Source organism: Periplaneta americana, chromosome 7 (genome assembly GCF_040183065.1).
Source record: "Periplaneta americana isolate PAMFEO1 chromosome 7, P.americana_PAMFEO1_priV1, whole genome shotgun sequence".
Taxonomy (NCBI): Eukaryota; Metazoa; Arthropoda; class Insecta; order Blattodea; family Blattidae; genus Periplaneta; species Periplaneta americana.
In genome coordinates, this window is record NC_091123.1 from 118,037,043 (window position 1) to 118,062,698 (window position 25,656).

At 34.1% G+C, this 25,656-nt stretch overlaps 1 protein-coding gene across 1 annotated transcript in view; it reads left to right on the top strand.

Annotated features, from left to right (window-relative positions):
* The first annotated feature begins 1,817 nt into the window (after positions 1–1,817).
* Positions 1,818–25,656, top strand: part of LOC138703389 (EF-hand domain-containing family member C2-like) — a 49,844-nt gene continuing 26,005 nt past the window's right edge. The window contains exons 1-8 of the mRNA XM_069831216.1: positions 1,818–1,954; positions 3,558–3,732; positions 8,452–8,640; positions 10,976–11,350; positions 16,732–16,983; positions 18,623–18,866; positions 20,793–20,964; positions 23,939–24,081. Of these exons, the coding sequence (XP_069687317.1) occupies positions 11,066–11,350; positions 16,732–16,983; positions 18,623–18,866; positions 20,793–20,964; positions 23,939–24,081 (1,096 nt within the window). The 5' untranslated portion in view covers positions 1,818–1,954; positions 3,558–3,732; positions 8,452–8,640; positions 10,976–11,065. The remainder of the gene's footprint in view (positions 1,955–3,557; positions 3,733–8,451; positions 8,641–10,975; positions 11,351–16,731; positions 16,984–18,622; positions 18,867–20,792; positions 20,965–23,938; positions 24,082–25,656) is intronic.

A 25,656-nucleotide genomic window follows, 5' to 3' on the forward strand; every position in this document is an offset into this window, starting at 1 on the left:
CCCTTATACTCCATTTTTTCTCCATTATCTGTACACGCTACGGAACATAAAACTAGTGAACTAAATCAGGAATGCTAGAAATCAGACTCTAAATGTGCTATCGTTCACGTTCTAGAGCCTAACCCATGGATAAGCCAGGAGATAATGGGAAGAGTGACTAATTATATCATTTAATTGTTCTATTTTTTTGTTTTAGAAAATTGTTCATTAGCTGTTTCTTTCCAGAATTCATCAAATTGTTAAAGGATAAATTTTATATAATGGGATCCTATTTTTAGACACAAGTAGAATCTAATTTATTAGATTTATATCTTGAAATATTGTTCCTCTCCAATGAAGTGTTGCTATGAGACTGTATTGCATTGTACAATTATTGGAAACATAACTTTTCGGCTTGGTATTACTGCCTTGTGTTACCAGGAAATTCTTCTGATTTTTTATGTTTATCTGATGTAGATGTGATTTTGTTTTGAAGTATTTCAGAATATGTTGAGGAATCGACATTTTCAGACCAACGTTTGACCTCATAAAATGGTATATTATGTTAAATCATAATATTTCAGGAGATCAGGATAGGCTACATTTTGTCATCAGAATTATGGTTTTTCTTTCTATTCTCAGTTACTTGAGTTTAATTAGTACAATAATCATACTCCCTGTCGGACAGCTTGTAAATTATTTTTCTTGCCAATTATTTAACTCTTAATATGTTCACTGAATGTTCCTTAGGGAATAGAGTATAAAGCAGCAAGACTTAATAAAATAATACACATATCTATTTTTCGGCTTTAGTGTTGCCGCCATATTAGCGTCAAAAGGTTCTATTAATACGAAAACTGTAACACCACTGCCACCTGGCGAGTGAAATTCTAACTACTTACTCAAGTGGAAGCCTTTGATAGGTTAGGCTCTAGACGCAAGTCAATATACCTACATGGACTCCGAACACTTGCTGTGCTCAGGGTTGTGTTGGATCCCCCAATGTGTCTCATTGAATGCTTTCTTCCGAGATTTTCCCCAGTCTTGGGACTGATGCCGGATGGTCTATGGCAAGTCCTCGGCCTCACTTCATTTCACCCCCTTTGATCTGATTACCTGATTGGGCTTTTCCGAAGTTTTCCCCAACCATAAGGCAAATGCCAGGTAATCTTTTGGCGAATCCTCGGGCCTCACTTCATCTCACTGCATCTCGCCAAAATATTGTAAAAATTGTAGAAAATTGCAAAACTGTAAATATTGTAAAGCATTGTAAAAATTTGTCAAAATTGTAATTGTAATATTGTAACATTTTTTACTTGTTCCACATCTTAAAGCTGCATTGTTAATGTAAGATCTGTGGAATATAAGAAATGAAATGAAATAAAATGAAAGTGGGAAAAACTGTTACAAATTATAATAAACGAAAACAAAAAACCTGATCTTTTTTTTTAACATGTATGGTATTTAAGTGTCAGCCTGTACTTTAACAGAGATTGTTAACAAGCAGGAACATTTATATATTTAAGTGAGGTGACCGATCATGATGGTAGTTGCTATTTTATACACTTGTTGCCAGGGCTCTTATCAGAGGATTGGAGTGGTACAGCAAGTTCTTATGAAAGTTTTCTGTAAATTTCTGTATAAGGTGGTAGAATGATTCTATTTCAAGCATGTCTTGTAGTTGCAAATTGGTGGTTCTATAGTCTGCACCCGTGATAGTTAGGGATACTTTTCTCTGTAAGTTATTCAAGTCCCTTGTTTCTTGCTGATTTGCACTTTTCAAGTTTGCACTCCTGAGAGTTTCTAGCTCTTTTTCTTCCTGTGCCTACTTTGTCAGGAAACTTTCTTTTCCTTTTATTTCCATTAACATCTAAACTGCTGTATTCTACACTTTCTCTAGATTGCTCATTTTCTGTGTAAAGAACTGTGACATTTGAATAATCTACTTGACAATCAATTTCTACATCAATAATTGGTAAATCAAGAATAATTATTTCTGAAATGTGTCCCATTATTGAACTGCTGAATTTATCTAATGTAGTTTGATTTGGCTTAACTACATGATGAGACATATCATCTGCTTGTTCTCTTATTGGTCATTTTTGTCTATATTACTTAACATTGGTTCACCTGTTTGACAAAAAACTAACCTATTACTAGTAGTTGGTTATAAGACCTGTAACCTATTAATGTAGGTACAAGTTTACAAACAGTGAAAAATTTCACAGCTTTTATCATCAAAATAATTTTTATATTTATTACTGAAACATTAAAATTATTTTTTTTTATGTTATTACAATAAAATAATGTCTATTTAGAACTGAAATACGGTTTCAATATTCTCTCAATCTAAAAATATAAGCCAGATTTATCAAGAAATTTTCATATACTTACAATTACCATTAAAATTTGATGGTTTAGGGAGAATATTCTGCTGAAATGTCGGCCTGGTTGGTGCAGTTGGTATAGCGCTAGCCTTCTATGCCCAAGGTTTGGGTTTGATCGCAGGCCATGTCATGGCATTTAAGTGTGCTTAAATGTGACAGCCTCATGTCAGTAGATTTACTGGCATGTAAAAGAACTCCTGCAGGACAAAATTCCAGCACACCGGCGATGCTGATATAACCTCGGCAGTTGCGAGCGTCGTTAAATAAAACATAACATTTAACATTTTCTGCTGAAATAACTGTAGTATTTGCCTGGCATGTGAAGACATATTTCAATATGCAACATTCATTACAATAATTATTATAAATCAACGTCTAATGTTCTGTTCCTGTTGATATTAAATAGCTGGTGACAAATGAATACCAATACTAAGATAATATTACCAACAGGGCACACCAAAATGTTAAATAGGTGGATGGTGTCGATGCCTATGCAATATAGTAATAGTGTGCACTGCATTAGTCAATTATATGTGATTTTTCAAAATACAATCGACTCCCAATAATTCGCGGTACAGTACAATAATTAATGCACGAACTTCCGCAAAATTTGTTGTTATTATTTAAAATCCTGTCAAAGTTGTTCTCAGAGGTTTAATAATTACAAAAAATACACTTCAAAATCAAGTTAAAAATGTGAAACAGTGTAAAACACTTTGAAAAATCATTATTATACAATACTGCAGAGGGATAGAATCTTAAAACAAGAAACACAAGTTTCACAAAATATCATAAGATACTTTAGTTTAGTTTAACAAAAGTAATAATTGTCTCCTTTTTTTTTTTCTGAGAAGATTGTTAATTTTTTCTGATTTTAGATCACAAATTCTTTAAGTGGGAGGGAGAGAGCATAAAACGGAAATGATGACAGTGTTACCTCGCCTTCCCCCTCACCACAAAAAAAGGATTGCGAATTACTCGCAAAGTGAATTAACAGCATGTTCGTATAATTTCGGATAAAATGAGATGAAATTTCATAAATAGACTCTTTATGTGCATTATGATATATGTAAAATTTTCAAAGATCTAGCTCAAACAGTTAAAAAAATTCAAATTTCACATGAGTGTACCTATCCTTTAGTATTCAACTATGATACAATGATTGACCTATATTTGTGTGATGTATTATAGGTATCCTACAAACTAAACTCAGCTCGGACTCCTCGTGGCGCACATGCTATACCCCTCTTACTCCCCTGCAGTAGGCTTGAGATGCTGGAAACTGGAGCATATGTCATCTGTGTGAGACAGTCACGCCTGCTGGTTTCTGCGCACTGAGTTTTCCTTGTTGGATGCCTATAGTTAGGTAGGTACATGAAGTGTATTACTAGTTAGTGATATACCAGTATGCAATGGAGGGAGGAAAGGAACTAGCCACTTTACTCCATTATCTCCTGGCTTAGTTGCCTAATGAGTCATGTCTCATTGGTGTCGCTTATGAGGTTCAAACTAGTCTTTGGACTATTGACTTAACATACATTAGTTACATCTAAGTAGGCCCTATGTTTAGTACCTATTAAATGCTTAAAAAATTAAATAAGACTGAAATACCTGGTAAGTTTTAAATAACTAGTAGCTTAATAAGTAATGTGACTGTGAGTATAGGCCTATTCTTACTTGATGAAGAAATTATCTTACTAGATAAAATATTATAGATTTTTCCCTTTGCAAAACGTAGTTGCTATAGCAACATAATAATTTCTTGTATGTGAGGTGCTGGTAGATTAAGTTTTAATGTTTTCATTAATGTGTTAGGAACAGATTGATTATGCTTGTGTCTATTTTTATAGTTTGACAAATATTATTCTTTACAACCTTGGAAGACATTATTTTTCTTAGATAAAATGCTTCGAAATATTCGGTTACCACTCCTGCCAGGAAATTCCTATAAAACAAATGTAAGGAAGTGACATGTCAAAACGCTTAATGATCATGACTTTTCTTAAATATATATACCGGTATATTAGTTTAATAATTAACATGCAAATATGTATAAAAAGCTATACATTTCTGTAAATAATTTTGTGTTCAATAGAAATTTATGACTTGCAAAAAGTTTGAGGTTAAGGTTGGCAGCCTACTATTTGAAATTACTGGTTAAACTAGAAGTCAGGTTATGTATTTAATTAAAGATATTAAATAACGTGGTTTATGTTGAGACATGTACATAAATAAAAGAAATATTGGTATATTTCTCGAATAAATTAAATTATGTAGAGATCAAAATATAGGCTACATCCATGACAATACCGTAATTTATTCTTATTGCAGTGTGATTGGGTTCACATGACATAATTTTGTGACATTTATATCAGTTATTAAGAGACAATGTTACTTTGTAGCCTAATATTGTTGGGTTAAGAGGTTATGTTTGGCAAGTTTTTGTAAAATAAGAAAAATTATGTCTAACTTACTGAATTATTAGATGTGTAAGTAAGCTACCGGTACACTAGCAATAGTGACTTGGTTCAGAACTCTTCTCATTACTGCAGAAGAGGAAGGCATTTTCATTTCATTTATTGCATTCCATAGATCTTACATTAGCATTGAACCTTTGTCATACAATTTCTTGTTGAGATGAGGTGAGGCTGAGGATTTGCTATAGTGAATTTAAATACTATTATAGTCACAATCATGCTATGGTATGAAAGAAAAATTTCACAACCTCGAGCGGGAATCGAACCTGCAACTTCCTGTTCTCCGGTCCCTTTCATACTGGCGACTCTGTTATAGAGTACTGTCCATAGCGTCTGATCTAGACAGCACTGCTTATGGGTTGAAAGAAACTTTACAAATGTAATCTTCATCTTACGATGTTTTAGTGACGTATACACGTCGGTTGATGTGACATATTAATGAATTTAAATACTATTATAGTCACAATCATGCCATGGTATAGATTACCAGTAGACCTACATAAAGTTTTTCTCATGGTTGGGAAGAACCTCGGTAAAAACTCAACCATGTAAGTTAATCAACCGAAGTGGAAATCTAACCCAACAGCTCGGATAAGAAGTCAAGTGAATCTGCCAACTGAGCTACGCTGATGGCTCTATAAGAATAAACAATAGGGCATTCAATTTATAAGCATAAACAATTTATCAGTTGAACAAGACGTAAAATATGCAATATGTAGCAAGCAGATTAATTCAATTTACATCATAATACAATTTATCAGTTGAGCTACACAAAATTTTACAACATATAACAAGTAGATTAATTCAATTTACAAGCATAAAGAATTCATAAACTGTGTAGAAAGTATATGTATGTAGAAATTTGGTTAGTTCTGATCTGAATCTTCCCATGGCCCTTCAAAGCTTTAAGGTAATTAGGCAGTGCATTGAAAACTGTAATACATGAATAGTGAACTCTTTTATAATAGCTAAGACTAACAGAGGGTAGATCAGATTTTTGTCTTGTACCGGTATTAAAATTATGACCAATTGCAGGCTTGTGTGAGGGCAGCACTGAACCTCCGGGTTCCTTAAAGGTCATTTGTAAGTTGTAAGTATAAAATTATTAATATTTTAATTAGCAGATAAGCCTATGGTCCCTACCTCTACTAAATGATTCTTGGTTTTTAATATGTAACTTCTTACTTCTTAATACATGTGTCCAGCTATAAGCTGATTACACGATGTCCATTGTAAATCAAATATGCAGTTTTCCAGAGCTGTGGATTGGTGAGAACTTCATGTAAGGAGTGATTTTTCATTCTTTCCTGCATTTTATGGTTGGTGTTATTACATTAAAGTAGGATGTGTTCTATTGTTTCTTTTTCTGTTAAACATATTTTTACAAACGGTAGTGATGATTCTGATAATTTAAAGCTTTCAGAACAAGGTGTCCAAATCTAGTCCGTGCAGCAAAAGATTGTACCTATCTGAGAATATCGCAGTAGAGTTTAATATTGTTGGGTTGTTTCAAAATTTTCCATAGTGCTCTTCCTCTTTGTCCACTTAACCAATCTCCTGTCCATTGCTTATTTATCATGTTATGAACATTTATTATCCTGCCAAGGGAATCTGTAGATAGTGGTATTGGTAAAAGGTTTGATGCAGTTTTTGTTATTTCTTCTGCTGTCTCGTTACCTTGCACTCCACAGTGGCCTGGTATCCATTAAAAGGAGTCTGTAAATATCCAGATCTGTCTATAATGAGAAACTTTGCAGTACTAGAGAGCTGCATCAATAGCAAATAACTCTGTCATGGCTTGAAACAGGAGAGCATGAGGTGAAGTACTTTTCATATGTTGAAGAGATATATTATCCAGCTCCAGACTTGCCTTCTTCAGATAGTGATCCATCTGTATGAAAATGATTATCATATATTTTGTTGATCATCTCAAGTACTTCTGCCTTTAATATTTCACTGTTGGTTTGTTTTATATTGTTGCTTGTTAGAGATGGAAAGACTCTTGGCTTCTTCCATTCCCAGGTAAGTATGTCATGAGTCACTGAGATCTTTGCTGTGTTGTATGTGTTCATTATGGTGGGTGCTTGACTGATTGCATATCTGAAGGACTGTTTTGGAGCTTTGAGGTCTGGATTCAATGCATGTAGTGGATGTTGTGGTGATGTTAACTGTAGCTTTTTTAAAATTTTATGAGCATTCCTTTTTGTATGTGGTAGGTAAAAGGTTCAACTTCCTAAACAAAGTCTCAGTGCTGAGTTTTGTATTATTATCAATTTCACTATACCAGTATTTGAATGTGCTGTATGTCCCCAATTTTCACAGCCATATGTTAATTTTGTTCTGATATATCCAAGATAAAATTGCCTCATGACTCAGGTGTCTGATCCCCACTGCCTGCTTGCTATGATTTTCAACAGGTTAAGTCTTTCATACAGTGTTATACAGTGTTATATATTGTTTTTCCATAATAATTTTCTATCAAGTGTGACGCCAAAAAGTTTGGGATTTTTGTTGATTGCTAGTTGCTCATTATTTATAGTTAAAGTTGGCTGATAGTTTTTTTAGTTTTTTTTTTTAATAGTACCGGTAGTCTACCTTTGTGTTAGTTTTTTTAAAGAGCATTTTGGTGAAAAAACTGTGTATTCTGTTTTCTTTGAAGAAATGGTACCGTAACATTCCATTTTGAGACTCATTTAGAAATTATATTTAAAATATTTATTTACATATTTATTATTGATAGAATTTAAACACTGTGTTATCGTGAAATTTTCTGTATAGATCAGGTGGTATATGGAATTATTTTTCTATACTTTATCAATAATTCAAACGAAATTTCATACGGTAATCTAGCAAAAATGTAACAAAATTAAAAGTTTAGGCCCTGTATAATTAGTTGAAATACATAAAATCAGTTCTATTGCAAATATAATAGTTACGTTAAGATATGCAATATCATCATCTGTCCTGGATTTCTGATGACAGAATCCAGCAATCTAGCAGTAAAATGGAAAAATATCTATTAACCAATTTCAATGCACTTGTTAATAAGATGATAACTAACGAACCGAGCTTCTTTATGCACTACTAAATATTAATGTAATAGTACACCAGAAAACAGGTCGGCTTTTTAATGTTGTGAATCAAATGAAACTGCCGATGAAACAATGAGTATATTTCTCGATTTTCCCTGAATTAAACGTGGGAATATTTTGTATTACATAATATGGTCAGATAATACAGGCTGAAAACACGTCAGGTCAGAGCATTAGTATACAGCTAACTTCTATTTAATAGAGTTTAGTTTAGTTTGTGCCAATGCAGCACATATTAGAACAGCAGATCTTAATTTAATCAACAGATCTAGTACTTATCAGATAAGTCAGTATATTACAATATTGTAATGTGTAAGTAGCGACACTTTATTGCTGAAAGCTGGCGTGCTGAATCACCACCAAGTGGACTGTTATTTGCCCTGTCACTTCGAATGACGCATTAATAAGTGAAACCTTTTTCCTGGCACAGAAAGCTGTGTATTCCATTATATCTATATCAGAATTTAGGCCTAAATCGTAATGTACCTACTAAATCTCAATGTTTTTTAATTTCAGATTGGACAAACCAAATTTCACAAGTCACAACATTTTGAAGTGTATAATAATTTACCAATCCTAGCGGAGAAAATTAAACCTGGTATTGGTGGGATACCATTACCTTACACAAAACCAAAAAAGTATCCTTCTTTGTTTCCAAGAGGAGAAGTTGCCGAACTTCCAGCATGGATTGCATTTGACAAACAGGTTAGTACAAAAAGTATTATCTCGTAAAGTGTATCAGAATTTTTGTTGAGTGCCAATGTAGGTTATCATCTCGATTAAAATATATTTAATAATCTTATCACACAATTCCTTTTAATTTAAAAATTATGCCTCAGAAAATTAACAAATTTGTTCCTTTTTCTCCAGTTTTTATTTTACTAGCCAATACAATTTTGGTAGTATGAATGAAAATCAGCTTTCTTTGTTAACTATACATGTCAGTAAAATCTTTATATTGTGTCGCATTTTTTATGAAATGGAAAGAAGTAATTACAAGAATAAAAACAGCAATTAAATTGTACAGTTCTTCACGTTGTAATATTCTTCACTGTTTGACTGTTGCATAATTGCAGAAAAAGATAAACATAATAAAAACAGCCTGTAGCTAAACAAGTATTGTATCAGGAAAACGAATTCTGATTGATACGATTAAGTTTGGCCACTGTAATGTTTCTGATTTAATTTCTTATGTTTTCTTTTAGTTCTTCCAATGTGCTAGAATTTGCACAACGTAGAACTCCACGCATTGTATTTTTCACCTAACATAATTAGTAACATTAAATCCAGACGTTTGAGATAGGCAGGCCATGTAACACGTATAGGTGAATCCAGAAATGATTATGGGGTGTTAGTTGGAGACCTGAGGGGAAAATACCTTTGGGGAGACCAAGATTTTTAAATAAAGTCCCGTATTTCAGTGTGGAAAATGGATACTGTAATTAGGTATACTATCAATAATAGACTTCAATCCAAAGCTTATTAAATTTATACTTGTGTGCCATTGGTCCCTATCCTGAGCAAGATTAATCCAGTCTCTACTATCATATTCACCTCCCTCAAATTCGTTTTAATATTACCCTCTCACCTACGTCTTGACCGATGGCAGGCTATGTGAGAATGGCAATGAACCTCCGGTTTTGTTTTAATTTCTTGTATTACTGTGCCTTCGTAAAAGTAACATACTGTAATGCACATTATGTAATAATCATAGCTTATTTATAATTTTACTGTCTTTTCATTGACCTAGTATATAAGTAGAAAATACATACTGGTAGCTTAATGCGTTTAGTAATTTATGAGTAGGGGGCAGATGTTGATGACCTAAAAATCTACTTAAAATGACCATTAAAATGCCCTTAAACTAATGAAAAAATGACAAAATTAAGAGAAAATTACATTTAAATATTATTCAAAGTATTCGCACCACAACTTCTTAAAAATTAGTCACCTTGTTTCAATGACTGACCTGCAAATGTCGGAGAGAGGAGGCAACTTTCTGGAATTTGGCTAAGATAAAGGAAAAGGGCATGCAAAAAAATGAAGGCTTTAAGGGAAAACCATAGATTTCAATGTGTTTCAATCGGTGGTGGTCCATGTCATGCCTTCATTCTCCATCTCCTCCTACTTCCGTTCTTCACTTTTGTTACCAGATCTTCCAGGTGGGGGAGTGTGAATGACAAAACAAATTGTGGATGCAGCTTGCATTCTTGCAATCTTTGTGTTAAAAATACTGTCCCTTTCCTTCCATGGGAACACAACGTCCTGTCCAGACACAGTGTAAGTTTCTCCCCTTCCAAACATAAATTCTAAAGACACCCTTCAACTGACAAAAGAACAGTAGTGGTCAAAGCCCTCACTTAAACTAAGCTGTTGTCAAGCATTTTATATTATTTCCGTTGTGTGAGGTGAAGCCTTCAAGTGTAATGAGGGATGGACTTTAGAGTTTGTTTCAAAGCATAAAACTCAAACTTCACTGTTATTCACTTATTCATTGGGTAATTACTACTGACTTAATTGCTTAGAAAAAGATTTAACAGATCTATTGGTAAAGAAGAGAGTAAAATGCATTCCAAATGATCTAATAGTTCTTCAAAGTATTAAAAATGACCAAAAAATGCCAAAAAAAAATTATAAAAATGATCTATTGGTTCAAAAATGTCGAAAAATGCAAAAAAATGCAATATAAGAAATTAATTTTTTACGTTGATATTAATATTTCTATAGTAATAGGCATCGTCCTAATGTGAATAATAAGAAGATGACTTTTCATCAGCATCCGCCCCCTATTTATGAGTAATAAAATTATAGTCCTCTGTCTACAAAAGGTGAAGGCCAATGTCCTAAGGCATGATAAAATGCGTAGGAATTGAAAGGATAAATATAAATATTAAGAGAATGTTGTATAAAAAACACAAATCATAATTTATTATAACATTTTTATTCTTGATTTCAATAGACTACAGTGGACTATAGTGGACTTTATGTTGTCAGCAAACAGCTGGATACATTAAGAAGATTGATTGATTATTGATTTCAGGTCCTGTGTTTTGATGCGTACTTTCAAGAAACTGCTGAAGAAAGACAAGGTTATGCTTACCATGTTAGAAAAGTAAAGATCTTTTTATTTATGGAAGATGGAACAGTTCAAGTTCTAGAACCAACAGTCAGCAACAGTGGAATTCCTCAGGGAACTTTAATTAGTCGACAAAGAATTCCCTTTCCACCTCCAAGGAATGAAGACTTCTACGATATTCTTGACTTCAATATTGGGAAAGAGGTGGAATTGTACGGTCGAGTGTACAAGATCACAAACTGTGACAAATTCACGAGACTATTTCTTAATCGACTTGGAATTCACGTGCCTGATCCAATCACTATGCCACCTGATCCTTATACTGTACAGAGAGAAAAGGTAAATTTGTCATGATATTGTTTAATGCATGATCTCTTAGAGAGTTTCGATTTGCCTTCTTGCTTTCCAGTATAAATTATTTTCTAATTGATTTACTGCAGAATTGTATCAATAAAAATGTACGTTTCTTTGATTCGAAAATCCTTATTAATATTAGGCCTATATAATATCTTCAATTCTTCTGCTAGAACAAGGAAATTATTTCTCATTTAAAACAGTTGTTTTGTTGTTTAGTCAACTGTCCAAAGACAGGTCTGAACCTCACAAGTGATACCGAGAAGGCACCACTTATGAGGCAACTAGGCCAGGAGATAATTATGTAGGGTGGCTAGTGTCTTTCCCCCTCCATTGCATATATCGCCGACTAGCTACATATTACATTAATCAGACTTCAGATGTATACAAACAATTGTTCTTCCTCTGACACATATCGTCAAGCGAGATATAGGCTACTGTCTGATAATAGATTACATATCTGCGAAAACCTCAATCAAAGGCATTTAAAACAGTAATTATACAATTTTAATGTCGTTCTCATTTTTTGTTGAATAGTTTCTGTGCTTGTCATTAGGTCCAAGATTCACTGCGTCATATCTAGCATAAACTGATGAATCCTTAAAAGTAATAAAAATATACATCTTGATTACACACTTTTAACACTTTAAGTAATTATCAAGCTTAGGCACACCAAGATGGAGTATATTACCGGCCACTGAACGAATATTGCACACAGCACGAGTAGCAGGGTTGCCAATACATGCAAACGAAATGATACTAACGTGAGGAATGTTGCTACAGGTAGAAGGTTAGGTTAGGTTTGATTAGGTGTGTAGTATTATTACTATGTTGGCGACACTGAAACCCACTATCAAATTAACGAAATATGGCGAAGTGGAGTCCTTGTAAGTTACAATTACCAACACTTTATATTACTTAGGAATATAGTTACAATAACTGCTTTCATTTGTTAAAATGAAAACTAAATTGTAAATTACCTACTTGACTAGTTTCGGATTCGTATTAGCCATCTTCAGAACTAGTGAGATTCTTCCTTCTTCTGAGCTTTGATTCGTGTGGACCTGTGTTTGTGTATTATAGAACTTGTTTTGTCTTGATTATATATCTTGTTTAGACACTTTTAACATTTTATACCACTTAGGAATATAGTCATAATAACCACTTTCAAGGACCTCACTAGTTCTGAAGATGGCTGACACAAAGCCGAAACTAGTCAACTAGGTAATTTGAAACTTAGTTTTCATTTTAGCACACATTGAACTGATTATTATAACCTCCTAAGCAATAAAAATAGTTAGCATGGCTTCCTTTATAAGTACGGTAAATTAAAACTACTGGTACAGTAACTTACTGGAATCTTTTGCTTACAGCAAAAGGAACGTTCATGTCATAATTTAGCTATGCTTATGATCCCTTCATATAATCAACAGTAATCAATTCCGAACAGTTTGATATCAACAGACTAGCAGAGTGTAAGAAGATTCAAGTGACCCCATTTAAAGACAGCAATAGCTACTAGTACCAAGTAACCAACCTATAACCAATCACAGTTAATTTATTGTGGCTCTGTTGACAGTAATTACAGTGAATTATAATTCATAAAGTGGTGCTTATAGATGATGTAATTAAAAATTATGGCACTTTTTCTTTTGCATGTGGTATCTGTAATTCAAATCATCATCAACCGTTATAGTAAGAGGGACAATACGCATGTTGTAAACAATATAAGCTGAAAAACTTAATATATAGATGGTACAAAATAATCCACTGAACGAAAAAAGATTAATAATAATTATTGTTCTAATATATATACATAAGTGTTCTGCCAATGGGTAGGGTCTTTCACTGCAAACTCAGCAATCTTTTCTATTCTTTTCTTCCTCTTAGTCTCCGCATATTAATTTGTATTATTTTCATCAGTGTTTGTATCTTTTGTATTTATGTATGCTATCTGTTACGATGGAAGAGAAAGCCTTATGGCCTTAATCATGTCAGATTAAATAAATAAATAAAACTGATCCACATAATCTTAATGTTGTCTATCATCTGATATCTTCTGCCCCAAACTCTTCTCCCGTTCATCATTCCTTCGAGTGTTCTGATATAAAGAATATTTTTAGAAGCATTATGTATTGAAAGATTGGAGAATGCTGGGTTTGCAGTGAAAGACCTGCCCATGGGCAGAACATTTAAGTATGTATGTGTGTATGTATGTATGTGTGTATGTATGTATGTGTGTATTTATGTATGTATGTATGTATGTATGTATGTATGTATGTATGTATGTATGTATGTATGTATGTATGTATGTATGTATGTATGTATTTTTGTAAAAGTGAATTACAATGCAAAGTTGAGAAAATCCACTGAGCAAAATTGAGGGGTATGAACCAATAGCTAATAGGACTGGCAGCAATAAATAGCTTACGCTGGATTTTTTTCTTGGGGGTGGGGGTTAAATAAAATGTATGTTCCTATCACAAAATTATATATTAATTACATCCTCTCGATGCACTTCAACCCCAACCCAATATCTTAAACTTCTTATTATAGCATACTCTGCTAGGTTTTACTATTATGTGTTTCAGTAACGGGTTTATATTCTCTTATAAACTCTGTTATTGGTTTTAAAATAATAAAATTAATATTCTCTTTTCATGAAAACTGTTTTAATGCATATTTTTCTCGAACACATTACAACAAATAACGCGCAATTCTGCTTCAATTGGTTGAGGGAAAACCTCGAAAAAGGTTGAGGGAAAACCTCGGAAAAAACCCCAACCAGGTAACTTATGCCAACCAGAATTTGACCCCTGGCTCGCTCATTTCATGGTCAGACATGAAAACCATTACTCCACAGAGGTGGACAAGATTGATAGTTACAGGTACTGATTTCCTTTAAATGTCGAGATTATGACATGTAATTTCAAGTGATGTATGCAGTGGTGTACTGATGGTGAGGAAGGGTTAATCTTACCACCCTAGTAGGAAAAAATTATACATATTGTGACAGCCACATCGAGACTCGACCACGCTTCCCGCAAGAGGGCAGGTCGCGCGGGAGACGACACGGGCTCCATGGAGCACTGGGAGGCGGCGCGAGGCGTGGAGAGGAGAGGAGAGGAGGCGACACGCTGTTCCGCGGCAGAGAGGGGGAAGTAATGCGCCTGCGACTGAGGGAAGAAATCTAGAGAAATCTAGAGGTGCCATCTTCTCGGCATCTTTAGATTGATCGCGAAATCGTACTCTCTGGAAACTATGGTTTAGTTATAAATACGACACGCGAGTGAACTTGAGCAGTTAGTTAGTTGCAGTCATTGCTAGTTTTGGACAGCAAGGCAGTCTTGTGTAGCAGTGAAGCCAGCTTCGAGACCGGAGTTCGACTTGAGTTGTGTCCGTAACTGTGGGAGCCGGAAGTCCTGAGTTTGAGTGCAGTGGACCGCAGTTGGGGGACCTGAGTTCGAAGTTCAGTGGACCGTCTCTGAAGGTCTGGGGTTCGAGATACTGTGAACTCGAGTGACTGAGCTAGAAGAACTAGCCAAGGCAAACGAACTGTGAACTGAGAACTGATAGTTCTGATTTGTAAATAGTGCTTTGTGAACATTAGTTAAGATTAGCAGTACATTGTTGTTCTCAATAATCCAAGTAAATTGTCATTGTCGTCTGTGGAGTGCAATAACGAATACTGTGTTACTGTGTAGAGTGGAAATCCCATTGTTGACGGAAGTGTTTACATTCAATTATAGAAAGTGATTATTGTCGTAACAATAAAAGTTACATTCTTGTTTTGTATTAGAGTTACAATATATTAATTTCAGTCTGATATTTATGGTATTGGGGAGAAGGGGGTTATTTTATTGCCGTACATCCTTGCATGTTTTGGATCCAGGGGTCCATTACGGTTTCTATCCAGCATTTGAAGGGTCGATCAAAGGATCTCTTACCCATTAGCTGGTACTTTAGAATCTGACGAGGCATTCTTTTAAGCGCCTGAATATTAATTAATAAAAGTGTGTTTTCTTATATGATATCAGTATTATATAAAATAATGGTTGTAATATGTAGACAACGTGACAATTTAAATGTATTATTCAGGTTACTGTTTCAATACCGTAATTTACTTCAATTTCACACATCATGTAGCGGGGTAACTTACGACTTTGGACCTCGGACTCATTTCGTCATCATTTATTCGCATATCTCGTCATTACTATAGCCTGGGTTAAGTTCACAGTACAGCTTGCTGTATTTGTACAAGAGCACGACTGTTTAGCGAAAAATATCATTCACAGAACAGGAGTGGTAAGCACAATAAGCCTCAGGCTACGGTGCAAGCCTTCAGACCCCTCCTCCATAAAAAAAATCGTCATCTTGTTCTGTTGCTTTTTCTTCCGAATATAATGTCAAGCTCATTTGATGAGAAGGTGAATGGAATTGGACCCAAACTATTCCAACAAGAAACTAGTTATTCCACCAACTGCAATAGATCAATCTAATTAAATCTGAATCAGGTATTATGTAATCATAGAATAATTTAAGGGAAGTCTGTACACCGAAGTTTGACAAAAAAATAAAATTTTGGTTTTTATCGTTTTTCGGTAATTTAATATGTGTAAAATGATAATATGATTTTATTTCTTCTAATTGTCAGCTTTTAGTACTATCTTCAGCAAAAATATTGTAGTAATTCTTAATGCAAACAATGTTATCAATGATTTTTTTTTGCCAACTACTCAGTGAAATTTTTAATTTATTCAGCCAATTCTATACATAAAAGTATGTTACATATGGCCTATTTTCCCTACATTTGTATCTTTTATAACTTTTTAGAACAATGCTGGCAAAATTGAGGAATTTAACATTGCATGATATGGAAACTTTGACGGCATTTTTCTGCAATTTCTTATTTTTGTGACATTGGTGCACTTTCCTCAGAAAGTATTGTACCCAGAAAGCTGAAATTAATATATAATATCAATGTGATGGCATTTTACACAGTAGATTAAAAAAAATTAAGATTATTTCCATCTTCAGCAAAAGTAAAAAAGTAATTTGTAGTAATTCTTAATGCAAAAAATATTACCAATGAATTTTTTTTTTTGTCAACTGCTCATTGGAATTTTAAATTTATTTGACTGGTTGTATATATTAAGGTACGGGTATGTTACATATGCCTCATTTTTTCTACATTTGTATCTTTTATAACTTCTGAGAAAAGTGCACCCAAAATTGAGGAATTTAACATTGTAAGATATGGAAGTACAGTCGTCCCTTAAATTAGTTTATAAAACGTTAGTATTTCATATCATTATAAATTTCATTTTACTCCTTGCTTACAATTATTGTAATTTATTTACTTACAGATGTCTGAAGGTATGGCCCCAAAAAAACCTAACAAATTTATAGACAAGTTGGGACAATTTCTCGATTTTGATCGTAAAGTATTAAGATTTTATGGCTACTGGGATGATCGAGAGAGTGCCCATGGTATGTTACATAATCTTGAGATTCATTATTTCCTGGCTGATGACACAATTGAAATTAAAGAGAACATACCGCCCAATTCTGGAAGAGACTCTGGCTTCATGTTCCTCCAGAGATGCAAACTGCCCAAGGTAAAATAAATATCTGCTTTTTTGTGTAACTACACCGATAAGTATTTTCTTTTTTATTCTTTCTCTTTTGAGTAAGTACCAGAAAAGTGTACTGGTATATTTTATATTATATAATGGCACATTTCATATTATAATATATTCTGTTCATATGGTAAATTTTACAATTTTGTGCAACCCCCCTAGTTAGCTCTGTGATAGCGTGTCTGCCTCCACACTAGCTGGCTTGGGTTCGATTCCCGTTAGAGTCAGTACCTTGGGAGACTAGTAGAGATGGCAGTGCACAAATTCTAATCACTAAATTGTGCACCAATATGCCTGGGTTAAATTCCAAATCTCTCCTCAGTGCATATGAAGGGAAGGCATATGTCACTGTGGATAGTGATTCGTCCGTCAGATGGGGACGTTAAGCTTGGCGGCCCTCATGGTGCTATTTGACAGGAGTAGGCTACGTGCTGGCACCGGGTTTTCCCTTCATCATCATCATTATCATCCTCACCCATTCCCTACACTACACTAAACCGAACACTCACCCTAATCCACGACATAACTCTTCATAGCAGATACACATCATGCATAACGTGGCCCGCTGAAGTGGTGTGCAATTTGAAAATGGGTCACAATCCTGTCATCTATCCGCAGTATGTGGAACCCGAATCATGCAAAGTGAAGTGGGTAGGCAATAGACACACACAATTTTGTGTTAATACAGGAAGATGTCTTGGGATACTGTAAAACCTGATAATAAAATAATAATAATGTTAATATCCTGCATACACTTAATAATAATAATAATAATAATAATAATAATAATAATAATAATAATAATAATAATAATAATAATGATGATGCTACTTGTGTCTCTAGCGTTGATGATAATTTCATTGTATGATATTCAGGATCAGATGTTACAAACTACAAATTTGTAGGAAATACAGAATAATTAAGAATGGAACAAAGAGTGATTTATGCACAAAATGTTAAACTTCAGTTGAAAATGTTCAGCCCATAATATCAGGATTCCATATGAAGGCTGAGATTGCTAATAGATTGAGGTTTGGTATTGTAGCCAAAAACTTTGACCAAAAAGTTGCTCTTAAATTTTTATTGTTAACAGACCTTGGATCGATCATCAACATAATCCATACACGATATTAGAAATTGATTCAACAGAGTATACCTGGCTAGAAGTATTTGACAGTTGAAAGAGCTGAACATAACATATCTGGTGTTATAATTAACATTGTGGAAAAAAATAACAAGAAGTTATTCCTGATAAATAATATAGGTAACAATCCCAAATACAGTGAATTGCAGTCTCCATATAGTATATAAAGTTAAAATGTTAAAGTGTACTGATATAGGAGTTGAAATTATGCAACTTTGAAAGGTAACTGATATTGCTGTCTTCTGTCATATTTTTGACGAGATGAAATCAGGGGGAAAAGCACCTACCTGCCATACCATGTATACGATTAGTGAATGCAATAAATGATTATGATTATGAAGTATGTGGGGTGAAATTTGTAGAGTTCAGGAGGGCCAGAGTGGCATTGACTTCTCTATGTTTTGTTTTTTAATATACTGACACACTACACTTTTTTCCGAAGAAATAATAATACAAAGATTTTTTGTTGCACAGATGTTCAAGGAGCTTCCAACTCCAGGATATGATGACCAATATACTGTGCTGAATGTTCTGAGTACAGGCTTTCTTAAAGGTCGCTATTTAGTAGATGCCCTAAATTGCGGCCAGCAGCCTGTTAAATATTACAAAGATTGTGATCTGGCAATTGGAGCTGCAATTAATGTCTTCAACAGGAAGATTGTCATCACTGACTGTGATCCTTTTACCAAAGAGTATTATTCCAAGAAATATGGCCTTGGTATGCTATATCCTGTATTGATTCTTCTTCTTCTTCTTCTTCTTCTTCTTCTCCTCCTTCTTCTTCTTCTTCTTCTTCTTCTTCTTCTTCTTCTTCGCCTTCTTCATCTTCTTCATCTTCAACATCATCATCATCATCATCATCATCGTCAAAAAATCATCATTGTTCTGAGTCATCACCAAACAAAATTTTTCCTAATTTTTTTAGCTACTTCTCAATACCCTTTTAAATTTTTTTACATAGTCTGTATACAGTATATTTTAATTGCGAAATACAATTAATTAAAGTGAAATCGATATGAAAATAAAATGTAGGGCTAATATAGCTACCTCTATAATAAATCATAAACACTCACCTTTAGTAATGAATCAGAATTATTATTATTATTATTATTATTATTATTATTATTATTATTATTATTATTATTATTATTATTACTGTTGTTGTTGTTTTTGTCAATTTATTGATTTTTCCTTAGTTTGTAGTTTTAGTGTATTATTATTGTAATGTTTAATTCAATTACTGGTACCGGTATATCTTAGATAAGTTACTTTAATAATTATGACACACTTTACGATACCCGGTATGTATTTGTTACCAGTAAAGCTATATAGCCTATCTTCTTGTTGACCTTCCAATATTTATGGAATGCAAGCTTCTTTCTCTCGTATTTTAATCTGTTCTTTCCATTTGTTTATCTTTTTTGTTAATTTGTGTGCTAATTTGAAAATGCTTAGTTCATTAGGCATTCGGATGGATAGGTAAATTGTCTTCATTTCTCTTGATATACAGAAGTATGTAGGCCTATCTAACAAAGTATATCATACATAACCTTGTAATATATCGTAAATCTAAGGGTATTCTTCAACTAATTTGTAACGTGTTTCATTATGAAGTAGTTGCTATTTTTATTTATTTATTTATTTAATACTTTACACTTGTGCTACATTAGGCATTGCAGCCTGAAAGAGCAGAAGCTCGTGCTCGGGCGCAGTTCAGATCAGTTATACAAAATATATCACAAAATTAAGAGCGTTCATTGAGCACAATAACATTAATAAATGGTAAAATACATACAGCATGTAATAATAGGGTCTATATACAAATAGAAAATACAAAAGTACATAAATATTAGAGTATCAATTTTTAATTCAATTAGCTTAAACAATTAAATAATTAATCTGATTTGTTTCTTAAATCTATGTGTGTTAAGTGTACTTAGCTTAGGGTAAGCTCTTATTAATGCATTATATATTTTGGGTCCAAAATTTCTGCTGTGTTTTAATCCAGCAGTTGTGTGGCATTTGGGAGTATTTAGAAAGAAACTGTAGTTTTGTCTCGTATGGTATTCGTGAGGAAAGGTTTCAAGTCAGACATGACTCTTCCACAATATCACAAGAATTACGCTTCTTATCTCAAAAACACCTTCCTCTCTTAATCTACCTGTACCCAGTGATTTAGTTGAAAAAAATATTTACAGGAACTCACCTTATCAATTTAACAATTGCCACATGGACTCGTATTGGGTGTCAAGTTTGGCATCCTCATGTTTCCGACATGCATAGGCTACATTTTTATTTTCCAGAACAGCATTTCGCTCCAACTAAACCACTGCCTGTATCTTGTGACAAGCATGAATAATTGTTTCTATAACTGCTGGAGGCTGAAATTGTGAGAATAACTTTGGCACCGTATGGATTTAATCATTCACAGTTGACCTTAAACCTTGAATATCTCCGAAACTATTTCATGTGACTTAGTCATGTCTGGTTTGGAACCCCTCAAATTATAATAAGGATATAATATAATTTATATCACTTGCCAGCTTAAAGAGTAATATCGGTACTTCCAGAATTTTAAGACTATAAGTACAGAAATTATTATATGATGCGAAATCATTAATTGGTTTCGTTGCCTTTCTTAAAGATGATTTTGCACCACATGAACGACCCAAAATAGAAGAGGAAATTGTGGTAAAAAAACCTCCACTACCACCATATAATGGATATGGTACATATGAAGACTCAGCTGCCAATTGCCGAAATGTAATTCCAGTTCCACCTCATAGAGATTTCAAGAAATTTTTGTCAAAAGACAGGTACTTCGTTTTACTACTACTGCTACTGCTGTTATTAATATAACTGTACTTATAAGATCATTACAATGGTATGGTGTGGATATTAGTACAACCTACAATGTCACTTCGTATATACAACTTACTTGTTGAAAATTTAAAAATGTTCTGACAATAATATGATACTGAATAATTTCGAGGAAAAATTGTTTCGGGGCCGGGTATCGAACCCGGGACCTTTGGTTAAACATACCAACGCTCTCCCACTGAGCTGCCCGGGAACTCTACCCGACACCGATCCAAATTATTCAAATTAACTTTACAGGGAGTTATTCCTGAAAGCTTAATTTGCATAATACATGTCACTGTACGTAACAGAAAACCACAATTTAAAGTCACACAGAGTTAATGTGCACTCAAATGTTGGTTGCTTGACGGTTGTCAGCCCACTTTGAGGTCTGTGGATATAGAGGGAAAAATTGGATCGGTGTCGGGTAGAGTTCCCGGGTAGCTCAGTGGGAGAGCGTTGGTACGTTTAACCAAAGGTCCCGGGTTCGATACCCGGCCCCGGAACAATTTTTCCTCGAAATTATTCAAATTAACTTTACAGGGAGTTATTCCTGAAAGCTTAATTTGCATAATACACGTCACTGTACGTAACAGAAAACCACAATTTAAAGTCACACAGAGTTAGTGTGCACTCAAATGTTGGTTGCTTGACGGTTGTCAGCCCACTTTGAGGTCTGTGGATATAGAGGGAAAAATTGGATCGGTGTCGGGTAGAGTTCCCGGGTAGCTCAGTGGGAGAGCGTTGGTACGTTTAACCAAAGGTCCCGGGTTCGATACCCGGCCCCAGAACAATTTTTCCTCGAAATTATTCAAATTAACTTTACAGGGAGTTATTCCTGAAAGCTTAATTTGAATATGATACTGGTACACTAGAATAGTATTTGCGTGGACAAGATTATTGGCTGTCATTACAATAATGTATAAAGAAAAACTGCTTACGGAAATGCGCATTTTCAGAATCTCTGATGCCGATGAAGTCATTTTTATCATGGCATCTGTCTCTATGTTTGTATATAGCAGTTTCTCCTAAATCAATGGATTCATATCCAGTACCTATGAGCCATTTTACCATGTATTGTGGGTCCCTATCACTATGACATGGCGTCTCCTCAGGTTGTGGTTAGAGGAGACAGCCTTCTGATATGGAGGGTAGCAGTGAATGAATAAGCAGTCACGGACAGCCAATAAAGGAATGGTTCTCCAGGTTGGGATTGGGTGAAGGGCTAACAACTCATCACCATAAAAAAGAGTTTGTTACGAAACTCTAACATAAGCCTTGGAATGGGACTGATTCTTGGGTGCGACTACAGCGAAGGAATAATGTTACGAGATTTGGAAGGTGAAAATATTCAGTTACCTTGAAGCAATACTAACAAGTATAAATGACACTCTAGAAGAAATTAAGCGCAGAATAAATATGGAAAATGCCTGCTATTATTCGGTTGAGAAGCTTTTGTCATCGAATATGCTTTAAAAACTGAAAGACCTTATAAAACAGTTTAATCAGTTCATTGCTGATTGCAGAATCAATACGCCACACATAGTGACATGTGCTGTTTCTGCAATCCCCGATTCAGTTATATTACCAGTTCTTCTGTATTCTTGTGAAACTTGAACTCTCACTCTGAGAGAGGAACAGAGGTTAAGAGTGTTCGAGGATAAGGTGCTTAGGAAAGTATTTGAGGCTAAGAGAGATAAAGTTACAGGGGAATGGAGAAAGTTACACAATGCAGAACTACAAGCATTGTATTCTTTACCTATTATAATTAGGAACATTAAATCCAGACGTTTGAGATGAATAGGACATGTAGTACGTATGAGTGAATCCAGAAATGCATATAGAGTATTAGTTTGAAGATCTGAAGCGAAAAAGACCTCTGGAGATGGGAAAATAATATTAAAATGGATTTGAGAGAGGTGGGATATGATGATAGGGACTGAATTAATCGTGCTCAGGATAGGGATCGATGGCGGGCTTATGTGAGGGTGGCAATGAACCTTCAGGTTCTCTGAAAGCCATTTATAATTAAGTACGAGCCAATTCAACTGGGAATAATGAAGGTGCGGTTCTACCCAAAATCACATAGTCATGTGCTCTTCCATTAAAATTCTTTATCTTAAAGACGTATTTTAACAGCAGTTCTTTGTTTCTTCTTCTATCAAGCATGGTAAGCTTTCATGTTGATAATTAAATTTGGAAACATAGTTCAAACCTAGATCATATATATAACAGATTGTTCATCCCTATGTTAAAATTGGTAACACTTTGAAGAGAACAACCGCCAGGATCGCCACCCGTCTGCCGTAAATGAACACGAGGTGGCAGTACAGTCGTTAATGCAATTCAAATGGGAGTTATGACGTGACTCCTTATGTAAAAACTAGATGGCAGCATTGTAAACCTGACAAAAGTTGATACCATCAAACCCTATAAGGCCGAGCAATCTGGGTATATAGGATTTAGGGTTAAAGTGAAACCAACTTGACTTTGTAACTGATCATCTTACCCCATTGGACCCTAACTTTCAGATAATAATATAAGGGAAGAAGAGTTATACCTATGTCTCTTGTGTTGGATCACAAGATTGAATGTGTTATAGGTGGTTGCGGTTTTTAATTAGTTAGGCCCTAGATGATGTTATCAAGATGAATATATCAATGCTCTGCAATAAAAAAAATGTTTCTCACTTATGGTATAAAGAATATTACATAAAGAAGATAGTTAGAGAGCAACCAAACAAATGAAACTGGTTAAGTGTTATGGAATTTCCTCTGTGCTTCTTTGAATTCTCTGCATTGCCTTGTAAACTATATATTACGATAGGGACAAATAATCATGTCTATCAAGGACATTTAATATCTTGACTTGTTAATAAGCAAACGTTTGATGTACCGGTACCAGTAACAAAATAATTTGTTTCCATTTCAGACAAGGTTTAGATGGTTATATCCTAAGATTCAAAGCAGAAATGATATCCAAAAATCCAGCAAATAAGGATCGACTGTTCATCATCAGTTACTACCTTTGTGATGATACCATTTCTGTGTTTGAAAATGCGCGCCATAATACAGGTAATTGTGTTGCATTTTGTTGAATATAAACTATCTTTTGTTGTAACATTGCATTTAGTTTAAATATATTTCAGACTATGTTTATTCCCTTTTCAAAGACAATTTGTTTGGTAAGCTTCGTTGAGTAATTTAAAGCAGTTTAAGTTAATTTAGAGGAGGAAAGGAACTGGCCACCCTACCCCGATATCTTCTGGCTTATGAGTGACTGCTTACTGGTGTCACTTAAGAGGTTCCAACCTGTCTTCGGACAGTTGACTAATCAACAAATTAATTTGAAATTGAAGTGATTGCTTTTAAAGGTTGGAATCCAAAAAGGGCGTAAAATTTGTAGTAATAACATTATAAATTAACAAGTAAATACTTTCGAACAATTTGTAACATTAGGCCTATATTTCTTAAATTGAAGAATTTTTTTTTTCAAAGTAATATGCACCATATCATAAATCAAATTTTCACACAAAATTTAGTTTTTGGATACACTAGAATAAAAATTTATAAGACACTTAACTAAATCCATTCGTACTTACTATAATGAATCGTGACTATACGTGTTGAGTGGATCAAAATCGATTGAGAAGCACTGAAATGGGTTCCATAAGAAGAAATTTAAGTTACACACTTCATCATAAATAAAATAAAAGATTAAGCTTAATGGATAAAAGATAGAGAAAATAAAAGAAAATACTCCTATCTTAATTTTCAATAAAACTTGAATGACAGTACATCAGAAACAAATTTTATGTCCGCACACCAGCTCAGCAACCCTAAAGCTACGGTTTGTTTATGGTGATCATCGCCAGACGCACATCGCCGGCAATTATAAATGCTGGCGATGATCATCAGGAAGTAGTTTCTTTATCAGTGTGTATTCCTGTCAATTCTCATTTGTTTTGCTGCCATAACTCATTCAATATTCCTACATGGCCTTCTCTAAATATCAATTATTGAACATGTATGCAGCGATGTGCATCCTAAATTTGCTTCAGAAACAACCTCCAGTGATCTGTGTCGCCTCCAACAATCTATGTTGGCAGACAAATGTTCGTTTTCAAAGAAAATTAATAGTGTTCAATATCTTTTACAAACAAATAACAAATTTTTCAGTTTTAATCTTGGAAGATAAGTATAAAATAAAGAAGCTTGGAAGACCATTACCTCAACTCGATTTAAAGCAAGCACAAAGAAGCCGAAGCAAGACATTTTGCAGGACTTTTAATGTAAAAATATATGACAGAAACAGCTGGATTTGAGGTTGTGAATCTACAAATAAATTATTTTGTTTCCCGTGCCTGTTATTTGTTAAGAGTAAAGATACGAACTGGACATGCACTGATGTGTCAGATTTAAGCCATTTGACGCAGAAAATTAAGAAGCACGGGGAATCTATTGCTCATAAGAATGCTTGCCTAGACTTATTAGTCCTTGGAAGAACAGGAATTAGGCAACAACTTAAGCTTAGCTTTCAGGCAGAATATTGAAAGGCAGAATGATAATGTAAGGAAATATCGCTATGTTCTTTCAAAGATAATTAATCATCATTATCATCATCAGGCTCATTTTAAAGTAATTATCTAC